The sequence below is a fragment of the Cnephaeus nilssonii genome (assembly GCF_951640355.1).
Source record: "Cnephaeus nilssonii genome assembly, chromosome: 5".
NCBI lineage: Eukaryota > Metazoa > Chordata > Mammalia > Chiroptera > Vespertilionidae > Cnephaeus > Cnephaeus nilssonii.
The window spans coordinates 75,627,223-75,641,353 of NC_137076.1; the positions used below are offsets into that span (position 1 = coordinate 75,627,223).

A 14,131-nucleotide genomic window follows, 5' to 3' on the forward strand; every position below is an offset into this window, starting at 1 on the left:
AGGCTCAGCTCATAGACCTATGATGCTTGGGGTTTGGACATGGGTGCCACCTCCCTCCCTAAAAGGTGTAGTCCATATCATCCTTCGCATGCATGAAGTCTCTGAGCTGCAGCGGGGTGGGTTTGTCCTGGTCAGAGGATTTGGCCCCTTCTTGGCTTAGTCCCCTGATGGGTGAAGAGACTGTCCCTTACTGGGTAGGGACCCTGGCCTGGGGTGGAGCTGAGATGCACGTGAGTCTGGTCCTCTGGGGAGGCTGCCTGTGTAGCCTGTCCCACCCATTGAGACTGCCTGCCTGGGCTGTGTCAATAGACAAGGCCTTAATGCCCAGAGGGAGACTGGTGATACAGAGCCTTCACACTGTGGCGGACTTCTACAGCCATAGCTCCCCAGAGGTCAGAGGAAGTGGATGTTCTGCCAAATAAGTTTCCCCCTGTCCCCTTACCCCTCCCATTAAAACAACCAACTCTTTCTCCCTCCAAGGACAGGAGAGCTGTCTGGGCCCCACTATCTGCTTCCAAATGATGCGTATATAGCTGTGGCTGTAGGCATGGGTGGGCAGGCTGTGGCCCCAGGGAACAGTGGGCTGGCTCCCTCCTAGAAAGCCCCATTTACCCATGAGGCCAGGGGGCTGTGATGAGTAAGGAAGCCAAGGGACCAGGGCATCTCCTCTCATGGCTATATGAGCTCAGGCAAATCTGTTAACCTCTCTAGGACTCAGTTTCTTCCTCTAAAATGGGGGCAGGGGATCCCTGGCCCTGGCTGATTTCTGAGCTTCAGATAAGTATTGGCTGGAGAGGCCTGCTATATGAGTGGGCTATTATAAGGATTGATCCAGGGCCAGCCTCCCCATCAGGCAAGAAGGGATTGTGGGGAGGGAGGTACAGGTGACGAGTCCAGGCTTAGGGTATTCTGACTAACTCTGACCTGGCTCTGGTGGCAGCAGGCCCAGCCTCCCAGTCTGCTGGGCCGCCATCTGAAACGCATTACCGATGCTTTGTAAACTCTACATCATTCGGCCACATGAAAGCCTGGAATCTAAAAATAGGCACTCCCAGAAGACGCCCCGCATTGGTGAGGCTCAGCTGACCTCTGCACGAACACCCACCACTAGGCCACCTCCCTTGCCAGGGAGCCCCAACTGACAGGACCACACCCACCCATCCTCCCAGCGTGGGCAGCCACTGCCTGGGGCCACTTTATCTGGGCGCAGATCTCATCCAGCTGGTCAAAGCTTCAAGCCCCAAGGCCTCACCCAGGGCAGAATGTCTGAAAGAGCCAGGAGGAAGCAGTTGAGTGTGTTGGTGGCCCTAAGACCCCTTCCTCAGTGCCGTACATGCCTGGAATGTCCATGGGAAAGTTAATGGTGAAGCCATTGGAACCATCTTACAGATGAGGACACAGGGTCCTGTGGAGGGAGACACAGAAAGGGGGCCTTGGCCACTGTCAGATCGGTGGACAGGAGGGCCACTGGCTGATGTGCTGGTGTGAGAAGGGCAGGAGCCTGCCCCGGATTCTGTGGTGGCGGTGGAGAGCCTGCTGCAGCAGGAACGGAGAGCGGCTGTGGTTCTCCAGGCTGCTAGGCTTGACTCTTTGCCCTGCTTTCTGTGGGTTCCCTTTCCCTATAGTCTCCATGACCAACTGCAAACCACTCTTTTCCCTAAAAATAAACATGCTTATGGGATTGGGGGAAGCTTTGTAACTATCAAAGGAAATAATAGGGTGTTTAAGAAAATTACATTGCGTTTTAAATAACCAGCATGAAAGTCATTAAGTTTGAAGTTTCATTCAAATCATATGGCTCTGTGGCTGGCCCGGTGGCCAGGCAGGCAGAGGGTGGGTAGGCAGGCAGAGGGTGGGTGAGGCAGGCAGAGGGTGGGTGGGCCCGGGCCCTCCGAGATGCTGAGAGGCAGCCTGTGGAGAGTTTTGCAGCAGCAGCAGCAGTGAGGTCTCCGGTGGGATAAGCTAGCCGAGGGTCCAGGCGGCGTGGCCACTGCTTGTGTGCCAGGCTGTGGCCACCACCCTAGAGCTTGCTGGCTGGCTTTGAATCAGGATGCAGCCCGGGAGCCACCCAGCTGTGGTGGGCAACCCCATGGGTGGGGCTGGGGGGTGACCGCAGTCCACAGGGTGTGGGAACAGATGAAGCTGGGATTGCTTAGGCTACAGGGATTGATGGCCATGACGAGTTGGGGGTTTCAGGGAAGATGGTTTGAATTAGCCTTTGAAAAAGGCTAGAGGAGATCTACAGGGCCTGGGCCACATCTGTCCTCTTCACTGATGGAATTTCAGTGCCTTGCATAGTAGGTGTTTAGCAAACAGTTGTTGAAAGAATAATAATAACAATAATGCCAGGTCTGTACCAGGGGTTTTAATCCCAATATCAAGATCCTTGCAAGAAGCCAAGAAAGTAGATACGATTATTGCTCTCATTTTGCAGATGGGGAAACTGAGCTCAGAGTGGTTAAGATCGTGCTAGTACCTGGCAGATCAGGACTTGGACTCAGGTCTGTTTTATCTCAAAGCCCATGCTCCTCGCTGTCCTTTCCCTTTGCTGTTGAATGTGTGGAGATGGGGGCATTGCAGGTCAAGAAGCTGAATGTATTCCCTACTCTTTTGGGTTCATGTGTTGGATCCAGCTAGATTCCTCTGGCTCCAAGGAAAGATTTGGTCTTCATTGCCCCGCTGCATGTGACCTCACAGCTCTGGGCTTGGGTCAGGGCTGGACCCTTTCCTCCTTGGATGCCTGGCAAGGTCAGGGCTCCCAGGGCCAAAGAGGTTGTATTTCTTGGTTAGAGGCAGGAGCACCGGGCTTCCAAAATAAATGCTACCTGGAAAAGTGTTTATAAATGACATTTAAAATTGAATCAGGTTTGGTGCATGACATAGGACAGGTCCTGGTCCTAGCTTAGCTCGGAGCTCATGGTTGGGCTTCTCTGGGCCCAGGCGCCCTCCTCTGTGTGGTCTGGAGTTAGGCTGGAGGGTTTCCTAGACCCTGAGTCACTGAGAATGGCTGGACTAAGGAAGTTGAGGGCATCCTTGAATGTGCCCCTCACCGTCAGTGGGAAAGCTTTTGTGAACCAGAGCCAACTGCCAGCCCTGCAGAGGCATTTTGAGAGCAGTTTTTTCTATTGCTACCATCCTCTGCTTCCCGCCCCCGACTTTAGTCACTGAAAGCCAGTCAGGAGCTGCGCAGTCTGAGCCGATAGCAATCAGGCAATAGTCCAAAGGAAATAGAGGGACAGCAGCCACAGCCTGGCACAAAGGCTGGCTTTCCTGAAAAGCCTTGGTCCAGGGACGCGCTTGAGTTTGTCATTATTAACTCCCTTAATCCTGACATCAATCCAGTGAGGTATAGCGATGGTACAGTTGGGGAACCTGAGGCATGGAGAGACTTGCACCTTGTAAATGCTGGAAGAGGGATTTAAACCCAGGCATCTACTTGTTTTTACTGCCCTTAACTGCCATGCTTCCTTGCCTCTTAAGACAATTTATCTCTCCACTCAGTTTTTTAAAAATGAGTTTATAGTTACAGCTGGGTCTCCTTGGCACCCCTGTTCCATCCCTCCCCACACCTCACCCCCAGCAATTTGGCATTTCACCCTCTCCCCTGTATTTTTATACTGTTACACTCAGGTGTGTATCTGTAAGAGCTGCTTGGTGTGGTTTGGGAACCCCTAACTCAACCTCATTAGGGAGCTCCACCACAGAGGGGCCCTGTGGCAGTTGGCAGCCCTGCCCTCCTCCCCCACTCACACTGGGCAGGAGGGGCGTGGGTGGAAGCACTGGGGCCTGAAACCTCCAGCAGCTCCTTTCCCTTCCTTGCTTGCATTCCCTTCCTGAGTCCAGGCAGAGCCCCAAGGTCCTTAACTGGCAATAGTTAGACTTGAGTGAGTTTCCTGCCTGTGGCCCAAGGCAGAACTGTCCTGGGACTAGTACAGGCCAGGCAACTCAGACACCCTTGATCCTCAGAAGCTGGCTGGAATGAATCTGGCTAGGGATACAGTGCCAAGGCTGGAGATGAGATCTCCAAGTCTGTCCCTTCCACTCTCGAGCCATTGCTGACCATCAGCCTCCGAGTTTCTGGGCCTGGCCAAGGCTCTCCTGGCTCTCACTCCTAGGCAGCACACTTACCCTTCTAGATAAGCCCTATGGAGAGACACCCCAGTGGCTATCCAACCCCTCCTGGCATGTGGAGGGGGAGAGCACAGCCAGACCCTGAGGGAGGATAACCTCTCGTTTTTCCTTTAGTCCTTTATGTTAGAACCAAAATCATTCAAGGACAGGGTCATGGCACCCTTCACATAAGGCTAAGTGGAGGTCAGAGCCAAGCTGCCAGTTAGTTTGTTCCAAGAAAGGTTCTTGGCAAGGAGTTGCTGGCAGAATTGGTGGTCCCGGTTCCCCAGTGGGCTAGAGACCCAGTGTGGGGGAGAGAGGAATTTGGGAACCACTGGCTCCTTGGTCTCCATGCTGGCACACTACCAGCTAATCTGTGAGGTCTTTTGCCGGGTGGTAAAGATCTTTGGCCAGGAACCGCAAAGGGCTGGATTCAAATCCAGATCTGTCACTACTTGCTGAGAGAGCTCGGCAAGTCGTCGAACCTCTCTGGGTTTCCCTTTCCCCACCTGCAAAATCTGCACAGTCACAGAGTGGCTGGGAAGACTGGTGGGACTCTGGTGGGGCTGGTGGGGAACAGAACTCTGCAAGGTGCTAGGCACACAGTCAGCTTTTAGTAGTGGGGGCTGCCGTCTCTAAACCTGTACCTCTGCTGGTTTCTTCCTGCCTTTGCTACAAAGTCTTATGGTTTTGCTCCCAGGGGACCAAAATCTCTGAGCTCCTCAAATGCCTCCTTCCCCAGAGCCTTGATGTCCCTACTGCCAAAGACAGGCTGAGCTCTTAGGTTGTGTCCTAGCCTGCCTCAGCACACAGTGGGCTCTTGGATGACTGGGCAACTACCCAGTGAGCGACTACCTGGGGGTGGGAGGTGCCCAGCCTCGGGGCTGCTGCAGAGTCCCCAGACAGTATGTCGGTAGCATCAGCTAGCAGCTCGGCTGCAGCAGCTCCCGGAAGCTTGTATTTTCCTCTAAAAACATCCTGTCCTGAGGGGCGTTCACCTCAACGAGGAGGAAGGAAAACACAAACGAATGCATAGAAACCGCTGGAGGCTGTGGGCCAGGCCACTCAGCTCACGAGGCTCAGCTAGCTCTGAGGGTGCCTCGGCTGGGCTGGGTCTAGAGCAGGCCTGTGGTTTGCCAAAGCTGCATGCAGGGACCCAGTCCTCACCTCTGCTGTGGCAGGGCCCCGTTATCTGATGTCGAGGCCAGGCAGCTGGTGGACTGGTCACACGCACCTGGCAGGGCTCTGTGCAACCATGGCAACAGTCCTGTGCTGGCAGGCAGGACCAAAGCCTCCTGGTCCACGAGGGTGTGGCCCAGCCAACCTCCAGCCCTGTAGCTCCACAGACGATTCGGCCACGGCTCCATGGTCTGGGGTGGGCGTCTGGCACAAGACATCCAGTATGCTGTGGGTGGGGAGCTTTCGGGCTGTCCTCTGGAGAGCACCATGTCCTGGGCAGCAGGGCTCAGAGCGGGGGCTGAGGATAAAAGGGCATGAGCCCAGCTGGGGGTATATCTGCAGAGGTGGGGTCTGGAGGAGTCCACAAATTGAGGCCCACTTGATATGCAGGGGAGTCCCCTTTGGAAGATTTTGGGGTACCTGCCTCCCTCTGGAAAGTTCATTCTCTTGGTCCCAGGACTTGGGGGAGCTTCCCACTCAGCAACCGGCCAAAATCCTTAGCACTTAATTTAGGCACCAGTGGCACTGGACAGTGGACCCCAGCTCCAGACACAAAGTCTGAGGTAGCTGTGGGGCTGCCTGGAGCTGAGAGAGGAGTCCAGAAGAACTGATCGAGGCCTGAGTAAATAGATGCTCACGGCCAGGCTATGGATGGAGCCTGGCTCAGAGCTGACAAGCCTGGCTCCTGGCAATGTGGGGAAGAGAAGTGAACTGGAGGGGGCCTTTTGAGTAGGGCTACTATGATAGAACCAAAATCATTAGGGAGCTGGGCCAAGGAATTGAAACCCAGGCTGCAGTATGCTCCCCCAAATCATGTGTCCTGTCATGGGCCTGGGTGTCTCAGAGGAAGGGATACTTTTTCTAATTAGCACAAAGGTACCATTTGAACTAGTGGTGGCCCTGGCTCTGGTCATTCTGACTCCCAGAGGTATTGCAGGCAGGCAGAAGTCAGGGTAGGAGGAGGTTTAGGGTCTCAGGTGCCAGGCAGGATGTCCCTGACTCTAAGCACTGGCCTCAGCTACTCCCATCTTCCTGTGAGCTACTGACCCTGTGCCCAGCTCCAGCCAAGGTGCTCTGTCCAGTGCTGGCACATCTCCCTAAACACTGGCTCACACTGGGTGGGGCACCCATCACAGTGCTAGAGACACAACTTTGAGGGCCTAGCTTTAATTTACATAGTAGAAATAGAGCAGGGTACGATCTCAGACCTCAGGGAGGGCATGAAGACAGGTGAACAGACACTTACAGCAAAGTCGAGTCAGTGCTATAGTCAGTGGGCCTTAGCAGGGGACTCCTGCTCAAATGGGGAGGGTAGGAGAGGTTTCCATAAAGAAGTCTCATTTATGATGAGTCCTGAAAGATGGATGGGAATTGGATAAGCCCAGAGGGGGAGAGTTCTCCAGGCAGAGGAAACAGCATGGCCCTCAGTGGCTGGAGCAGTGAAAGGAGGGGAGAGATGAGAGTGGCTGTCTGGCATCACATGTGACATTTATACTACTAGAGGCCTGATGCACGAAATTCATGCAAGGGGCTCGGCCCCCACCACCGCAGCGGCTGCCTCTGCCTTGGCCCCCGCTGCCGCAGCTTCATCCATGGCTTCATCCGGAAGGCCGTCCAGTCTAATTTAGCATATTATGCTTTTATTATTATAGATTTCTTTTCTGTGCCGTGGTGGAGAGAATAGTAACTATCAATAGCCCACCTTTCTGTCTGGTCAGGCCCTGCCATAGAAGGAACAGAGGCTCAAGGTGTGGATCTGACACTCCTTCTCAGGGCTTGTCCCCAAGGACCTCTCCCTAGCTCCACAGCAGGCATTGGGAACCCCGAGGAGCCAGGAGTTGGGAGAATGAAGTCAGCTCCTGGCAGATGAGTAAGTGAGGCATGCAAAGATTCTCAGGGGCACTGGGGATTCTAGAGGCCTTCATTCAACAAGTCTTAGTGACTATGCTCAGAACCTGGACAGGAAGAGATGATTTACAAGCCAATTCTGCCTTCCAGGCTCTCCAGGCTGATCTCTGACCAAATGGGCATCTCTGCATGCTGGGCTTTTGGAACCCCACCCAAGTCACGGTCCTTTCCAAGGAAGTGACCCTTAGCCTGAGGTCAGTATGAGGAGCCAGCCTGGCAAAGAGCAGAAGGAAGTACAGGAAGTTGTGAGAGGAGGGAGGAAGGAATAGGTAAAGATGCTAAGAGGAAGAGCTGGGCACCTGCTAGGAGAAGAGTAGGCCTGAGCAGCGGGGCATGGCTGGGATGTGGCTGTGCCATAGTGATGTGGGCTAGGGCTCTAGGGGTCATGTCCATTGATCACCTGCAAGCAGGCCGGGGGTGTGGCCAGAACCCCAATAATAGGAACCTGCTGGAACATTTTTAGGATCAGGGAATCACTGGCTCTGGTAACTCGGACCAACCAGGCTGGAGAAAGGGGACAGTGGCTTTAGGACTGGAACTCCCTCCCTTGTTCCCCCTTGTTCTGTCCGTAATAGCCATAGAACCTTTGCAGTACAATGGGTAGAATCCAAGCTCTGCCACTTACTAGCTGTGTGACCTTGAGCAAGCTATATAACCTCTCTGTGCCCAACTTTCCTCATCCATCAAATGGGAATAATTGTACCGATATCATAGGTTTGTTTTAGGAGTATGAGTTGAACTCTGTAAGGTGCTCAGAGCTATGCCTAGCACATGGTAAACACTCACCTGTCATTAACATATGCTTGTTCTCTCAGCCTGGAACATTCTTTTGCATGGCACACAGTAGGAGCTTAGTAAATATATCTTTTTATTATTATTATTGATTTTTTACAGAGAGGAAGAGAGAGGGATAGAGAGCTAGAAACATCGATGAGAGAGAAACATCAATCAGCTGCCTCCTGCACATCCCCTGCTGGGGATGTGCCCGCAACCAAGGTACATGCCCTTGACCGGAATCGAACCTGGGACCCTTGAGTCCGCAGGCCGACGCTCTACCCACTGAGCCAAACCGGTTTCGGCAGTAAATATATCTTGATTGAATGTGTCTGCCAATAGCAACCAACTAAGAATTCTGGTGTGTGTGTGTGTGTGTGTGTGTGTGTGTGTGTGTGTGTGTGTGTGTGTGTGTGTGTGGCGGGGGTGGTAGGGGGTGGGTGTTTTTCCTGACACAGCCTCTGCCACAGGGAGGCCTTCTTGGGAGGACCTGGTCAGCCCCACATTCTCCTCAACCTCTGTCTTGAGGGTAGAGGAAGCAGCAACTTTCTTCACTGGGAAAGTGTTGTGGGGCTCAAGCGTTTGGGGGTTTTCAGAGTCAACCGTCAGAGGCGAGGGAGTTTCTCTGCTGGCGGTGGCAAGGGCTCTCAGGGTGCGCACAGCCTGTGAGCAGACCGCTGCGGTCTGCAGGGAAAATGCCGACTGTGTTTATTTTTCACCTGAGCCTGCAGGAAGTTAAGGGGGGGTTAGGAAGGGAGGGGGGAGCCAGCCAACCAGGCCCAAGCTCAACTTCAGAGCAGAGGAGATCTACCTCAGGAGTCCCTCATTTCCACCTGTGCCTGCCCAGCCCTGCCCTGCCCTTGGGCCCCTTCCTGCCTCCATCCTGCTCAAGAAGAGGAGGGCATGCTGGGGCACCACAGTAAGGAATTTCCAGTCATGGGCTAATGAAAATACCCCAGAAGGATGAGGACCACCTCTGGGACAAGATTTTGAGTTCGGCATGGCAAGAGCAGTAAGAGCAATGCAGCAGTAGGAAGGACCACCTCCGCTGAGACTGTAGCAGACATGGCTTCCCAGCCCCAGGGTTGAGTGCTGGAACCATCTGGGAGGATGGGAGAGGGGTTCTGGGAGAAGGGCGGACTACAGGCAAAGGCAAAGAACAAGAACAGGGGTCCTAGAGTGTCCTGATCAAGGACTATGGACTGCTATTGAGTCTCTTATTCATTTATACAGTCTAGCCAACTGTGAGCACTTAATGAGTGTCCCGCTCTGTGCTCAACACACTGCCCTCAGAGGTAAGAAAGATGAGGTTATACCATCACAATGCTCAGGGTCTGGTGGGGACAACTGACCCAGGCCTCCTTCCCTTGGAGGCTGGGCACAGTCAACAGCAGGTAGGTAAAGGAGAGGAGGAAAGCTCCCGTCACTGGGCTTCCATACACAACCCAAGCCTTAGGCAACCCCACCCTGTTGTCTGGGCAGCCTGGCCGTGGGACAACCTTGTGCTGAGGCCGTGGAGCGGGACGTTCCACTGGCTGAGAGGGGTATGAGACACTGGGCCCTGTGCCAGACAGTTCCCCCTGGCTACCACCAGTAGGCATAGAGGGGGTTGGAGAGTGAAGCTGAAGGGCAGCCTGCATGAACGTGGGAAGGACTGTCCAGGCCCTCAATGCCCTACCCTGGAGCCCTGGCCATCTCAGTGCCTCCAGCTGCTGGCAGGCTCTGCCCTACCCCTGCCCACCTGGCAATTCTCCTGTGCTTTGGCTGCAGGCTCCTGTTTAATGAGGCTTTTCCCTAGTTCCCAGGGAAGGCTGGTAGACAGGATGAACCCTTTGTCCACCAGACAACGCCCCACGCCCCACCCCACTGCTCCTGTCACACATAGTAGGCCAGAGGCTGTAGGCTGAGCTGAATTCTGTGGTTTCCTAGGCCTAGCCTGAGCTGTGCTGCAGCCTAGGGCTTAACCAGCCTGGCCAAGGAGGGTCAGCTCTAGCCCTCCTCAGGGAGGGTGGTTTGCCCAGAAACTTGGTGTGGCGCCAACACCTCTCCCCCAACCTTGCTCCAGGTAGAGTGGACTGTCTTCCTAGAGCTGGCACCTTGGAAGTCTTAGGCTCTGCTCCTAAGACTTCCCAGGGTCAGAGCTGCCCACCCAGAAGCCAGGCTTGCAGCCCTGAGCGCCGAAGAGCCAGAGCCAGGGCTGGATGTCAGGGTCTTCTCGGAAGCAAGATCTTAGACTCAGAAGTCCCCTGTGGTGTGGAGGGTGTTCATTCCACCTTTTGGGCCAGGGTGCCAGGCATTTGTGCCCTCAGGCAGTGAATGGTGGAATGACTGCCACCAGGGTCCCAAGTTCTTGAGGGAGTGGACCCTGAGGCTCAGTCTCCTGACTTCCATGAAGCCTAGTCAGGGCTGATGCTGTCTGGCTACCACTATCCTAGGAACCTATCAGGATCAAAAGGCCCCAGAGGTTTCCAGGAAGCTTCATACCTTCATAGGCCCTTGGCTCCAGCTCCTAAAAATTTTAGGATAAAGCAGGGTTTTTGCATCTATGACCAGTGAGGTAGGCAGGGCTGATATTCTCATCCTCCTTTTACAAGGGGCAAACTGGCCCAGGATCCCATAGTGAAAAGATCAGTAAAAGGTCAGTGAGCCTTGAGATGAGCTTCCCAACTCACTCACTTCACCTCATGGTACACTTAAAAATTATCACTGGAGTAATTAGAGAAGGAGGTTGGAGGCCAAAGTACCTATGGGAAGTCCTTGGCATAGAGTGTGAGGAAGAGAGGGCAAGGTAATAGGGTTAGAGAGGGAGAGGGGCCTAATCATGTAGAGCTTTGTAGGCCCAGGTAAGGCCATTAGAGGCTTGAGGCAGAGGAGGATGTGATCTGATTTATGTGGCTGCCAGATGGAGGCCTGGCTGAGGGGGCAGGAGGCTGCTGCAGTCATCCAGGTGAGAAGTGGCTGTAGCATGGACTTGGTAGGGGATCAGGAGGAGGGAGGATGTGGTTGGATTCTAGGTATATTTTGAAAGTAGAGCCATTAGGATTTGCTGACAAACTGGATATGGGTGTGAGAGAAAAAGAAGAGTCACGGATGACTCCAAGGTATTTGGTCTGATCATCTGGAAGAATGGAGTTGCCATTAATTGAGGAAGATGGAAAGGAGCATTTGGGGCAGAAAGTCAAAGGTTTCCTTTGGACATATTGAGTCTGGGTAGCATTTTAGACCTCTGAGTAGAGTTTATGAGTAAGCATTTGGAGAGGGGAGTTCCTAGGAGAAGTTAGGGCTGGAGATATAAATGTGGAGTCATCAGATGAAGATGCTAAAGCCATGGATGAGAGCACCCTGGGAGTGAGCTGAAGACCAATTTCGGGTCAGGTCAAGAAGAGGATGAGGAGATGGAACCAAAGCAGAGGAGTAGCCTGTGAAGTTAGAGAAAAATCAGGTTAAGTGTGGAATTCCATTGTGGAAGACTAATGAAGAAACTGTTTCGAGGAGGAGGGAGAAATCAGTGTGTCCAGTGCCGCTGAGATGACATGAAGGTAACATGAAGACTGAGAAGTGACCACTAAGATCAGCAACATGGAAGTCATGGAGACCTTGGCAAGAGTCATCTGGTGAAGTGATAGGGCAAGAGACTAGCTAGATTGAAGAGAGGACGAGAGCTGAGAACTGGAGAATTGAATGCGGACAGATCTGTTGAGGTTTTCAATAAAAAGGGGAATGAAACATGAGGCAGTAGCTGGGGGAGGATTTACAGATGTGAGAAATGAGAGCCAGTAGATACCCTGATAGGAATGAGACTGGGCTTGTTTGGCACAGTGCCTGGCCTGTGACTGGTACTAAGTATATGAAGGATTTCACATGCATCCACATACCCCACAGCTGTCCCAGCCCACTCCTCTTTCCAGCCTCCTGCAGGCCTGATGATCCTACATCCCACCTTCCATTCCCACACATACTCCCAAACTGTTACAGTTGTGTCCGAGTTCAGTGCTGGAAATAAAAGAAAGCCTGAGATTGGCACGAGACTCCCCCAGGAAACCTGGCCTCAGAACAGCAACAGGAATGTCACAGCACCCAAGGCCTGGGGACTGCATGGTGCTATCATTACCCTCCCCAGGTGATGCTGCCAGTGGGCTGCCAGGCATGCCTGCCATCTCTAGGCAACACTCCCCTTCCCTCAACCCCCCAATCCCACTTGGCATAATCAGGTCTAAGTGTCTGGCCTGTGTGGGGACCAGCACCAGAGTGCTAGGGAAACATTATGAGTAGCATTTCCTCTGCACCTGTGAAGGCTCTGTAGGATGAAAAAGAGGCTTCCTACATGTCCCTTCCTCATTGCCTGACACCTAAGTAATTGAACTCTTGGGTATTGTCTGGTTTTTATCCTCACAACAACCTTCTGATCATCTCCATTTTACAAGGAAATGTATGCTCAGATATTGTAATAAGTTCTTGAAGGCCACACATGTTAGAAATAGGATCTGAACATGGTTGGCCCACTCTTCCTCAAGTTCACAGCAGAGAGCCCTCCCTGGGAGTGACAGAGGGAGGCTCACCTGCCCTGCCCAAGGAGGCCTGGAGGGCTCCAGTCAGAGGTAAGGCATCGAGCTCAGGAAGGTGCTATGGTGCCATACATACGCCAGTTGCAAAGGAGGAGCCACTGCTATTGGGACATCTACCCCTGTCTGCATGAGGACAAAAGGCAGGCTAATTAGCTCTGGGATGTAAGGTTGCTCCTGGTGGGCAGATGAGCAGGAGACTGATAGGTGGCCGGTGTCAGTACCTTCCCCAAGCCCTGAGGGGAAGGATGCAATTTATAGCTCAGCCTCAAGCTTCCATGGAGGCAGGAATGTAGGAATGATGGAGGCCAGGACTGTTGCTGGGAGGTATGGGAGCCTGTGCCCACCTGGTAACCTCACACTTTGACTCTATGCAGTTCATACCCCCATCTTCCCTGTAGCCTCACCCTGGACCCCAACAGCCAGTGCCAAGAGACCTGTGCCAAGATGTTAAGGAGTCGGGCTAAATTCCACTAGTAGGAGATTTCACCCACAGGGCCACAACCTCTCATAGTCTTGCCCCAGAGATATCCTATTCCTTCTGTGCCATGGATCAGAAGTCACTCATCAGTGCTCCCAGCATCCCCACAGACGGACTTTTCTGAGTGGAAGTTGGGCCTCAGTTGTAGATGATGTCTCCAGGGCCTTGGCCCATACAGATGTGTGCTGAGGATGTTTAGAGCTGGGCCTTGGCCCTGAGCAACAACTCCCAATGCCTGGGTCGCATGGGGAGCCCCCATCTCGGCCTGAGTCATCTCATGACAGATCCATGTGACTAGTATGAAAAGTAAGAGTCCTGTGGTGTGAGCAAACAGGAAGTGTGGGGTTGGGTGGGTTGGCCCTGGGGGAAGCCTGGCCCCACTTGGGCCCTCCCCTGAATTAGAGGGCTGAGTGGGGGCTCTTGCCTGTGTCAACAAATCCTATTAAGCCTGAGGTGGCACAGAAGATCAGAGTCAGGACCCCTAGTCTGGGGGCTGGAGGAGGAAAGAAAGCTCCTCAGACCATATCCTGATGTATCGGCCTAGAGGCTGTGAGCAAGTCATAGGGCCTCAAAGAAACTGGAGTATCTCTGAAACTGGGAGGCAGCAAGAATTTCGTGGACAGGGGAGATGTGCCTCTTGGAATTGAGTGCACACTCCCTACGAGGTGGGATAGCTTGAGCAAGTTCTGGAGAGGGGGAGGTGGGCAGGAGGGCTGGATCACTGGACGCAGCCTGGTTTGGGTGGTACCCCCTCCTATGAGGACTGTGGTTTTGACCACTCCCATTTTCCTTTGACAATTGGGCTGCCCCCACACACAGCTATAGCCCCAAGCCCTGTGCCTTCCTGCCTCAGGTCTCCCCATAATCATCCATCCTCATTTTTTCAGCACAACAAGGCCAGTCAGCCTGCCCATGGCGTCACCCAACTCTCTCCTCTCTATGAACATTTCAGCAGCCCACACCCCACACCTGCACCGGCCGACATCAACCAGAAGCAAGGTACAGATCTGGGATGGGGAGGGGCCCAATGAGACAGGTGGTTGGGCCCTTTTTACAACTAGAGAACCTAGTGCTGTGCAAAATCGGGGCCCTCCTAGATGCCAGAAAAGTGGATCAG

General features: G+C 53.5%; 1 protein-coding gene across 6 annotated transcripts in view; it reads left to right on the forward strand.

The window, feature by feature from the left end:
- Positions 1-14,131, forward strand: part of TCF7 (transcription factor 7) — a 32,980-nt gene that overhangs the window by 9,714 nt on the left and 9,135 nt on the right. For all 6 annotated transcript variants that reach the window (XM_079771871.1, XM_079771868.1, XM_079771872.1 and 3 more), the window contains one exon: positions 13,902-14,013. In XM_079771871.1, the coding sequence (XP_079627997.1) occupies positions 13,902-14,013 (112 nt within the window). The remainder of the gene's footprint in view (positions 1-13,901; positions 14,014-14,131) is intronic.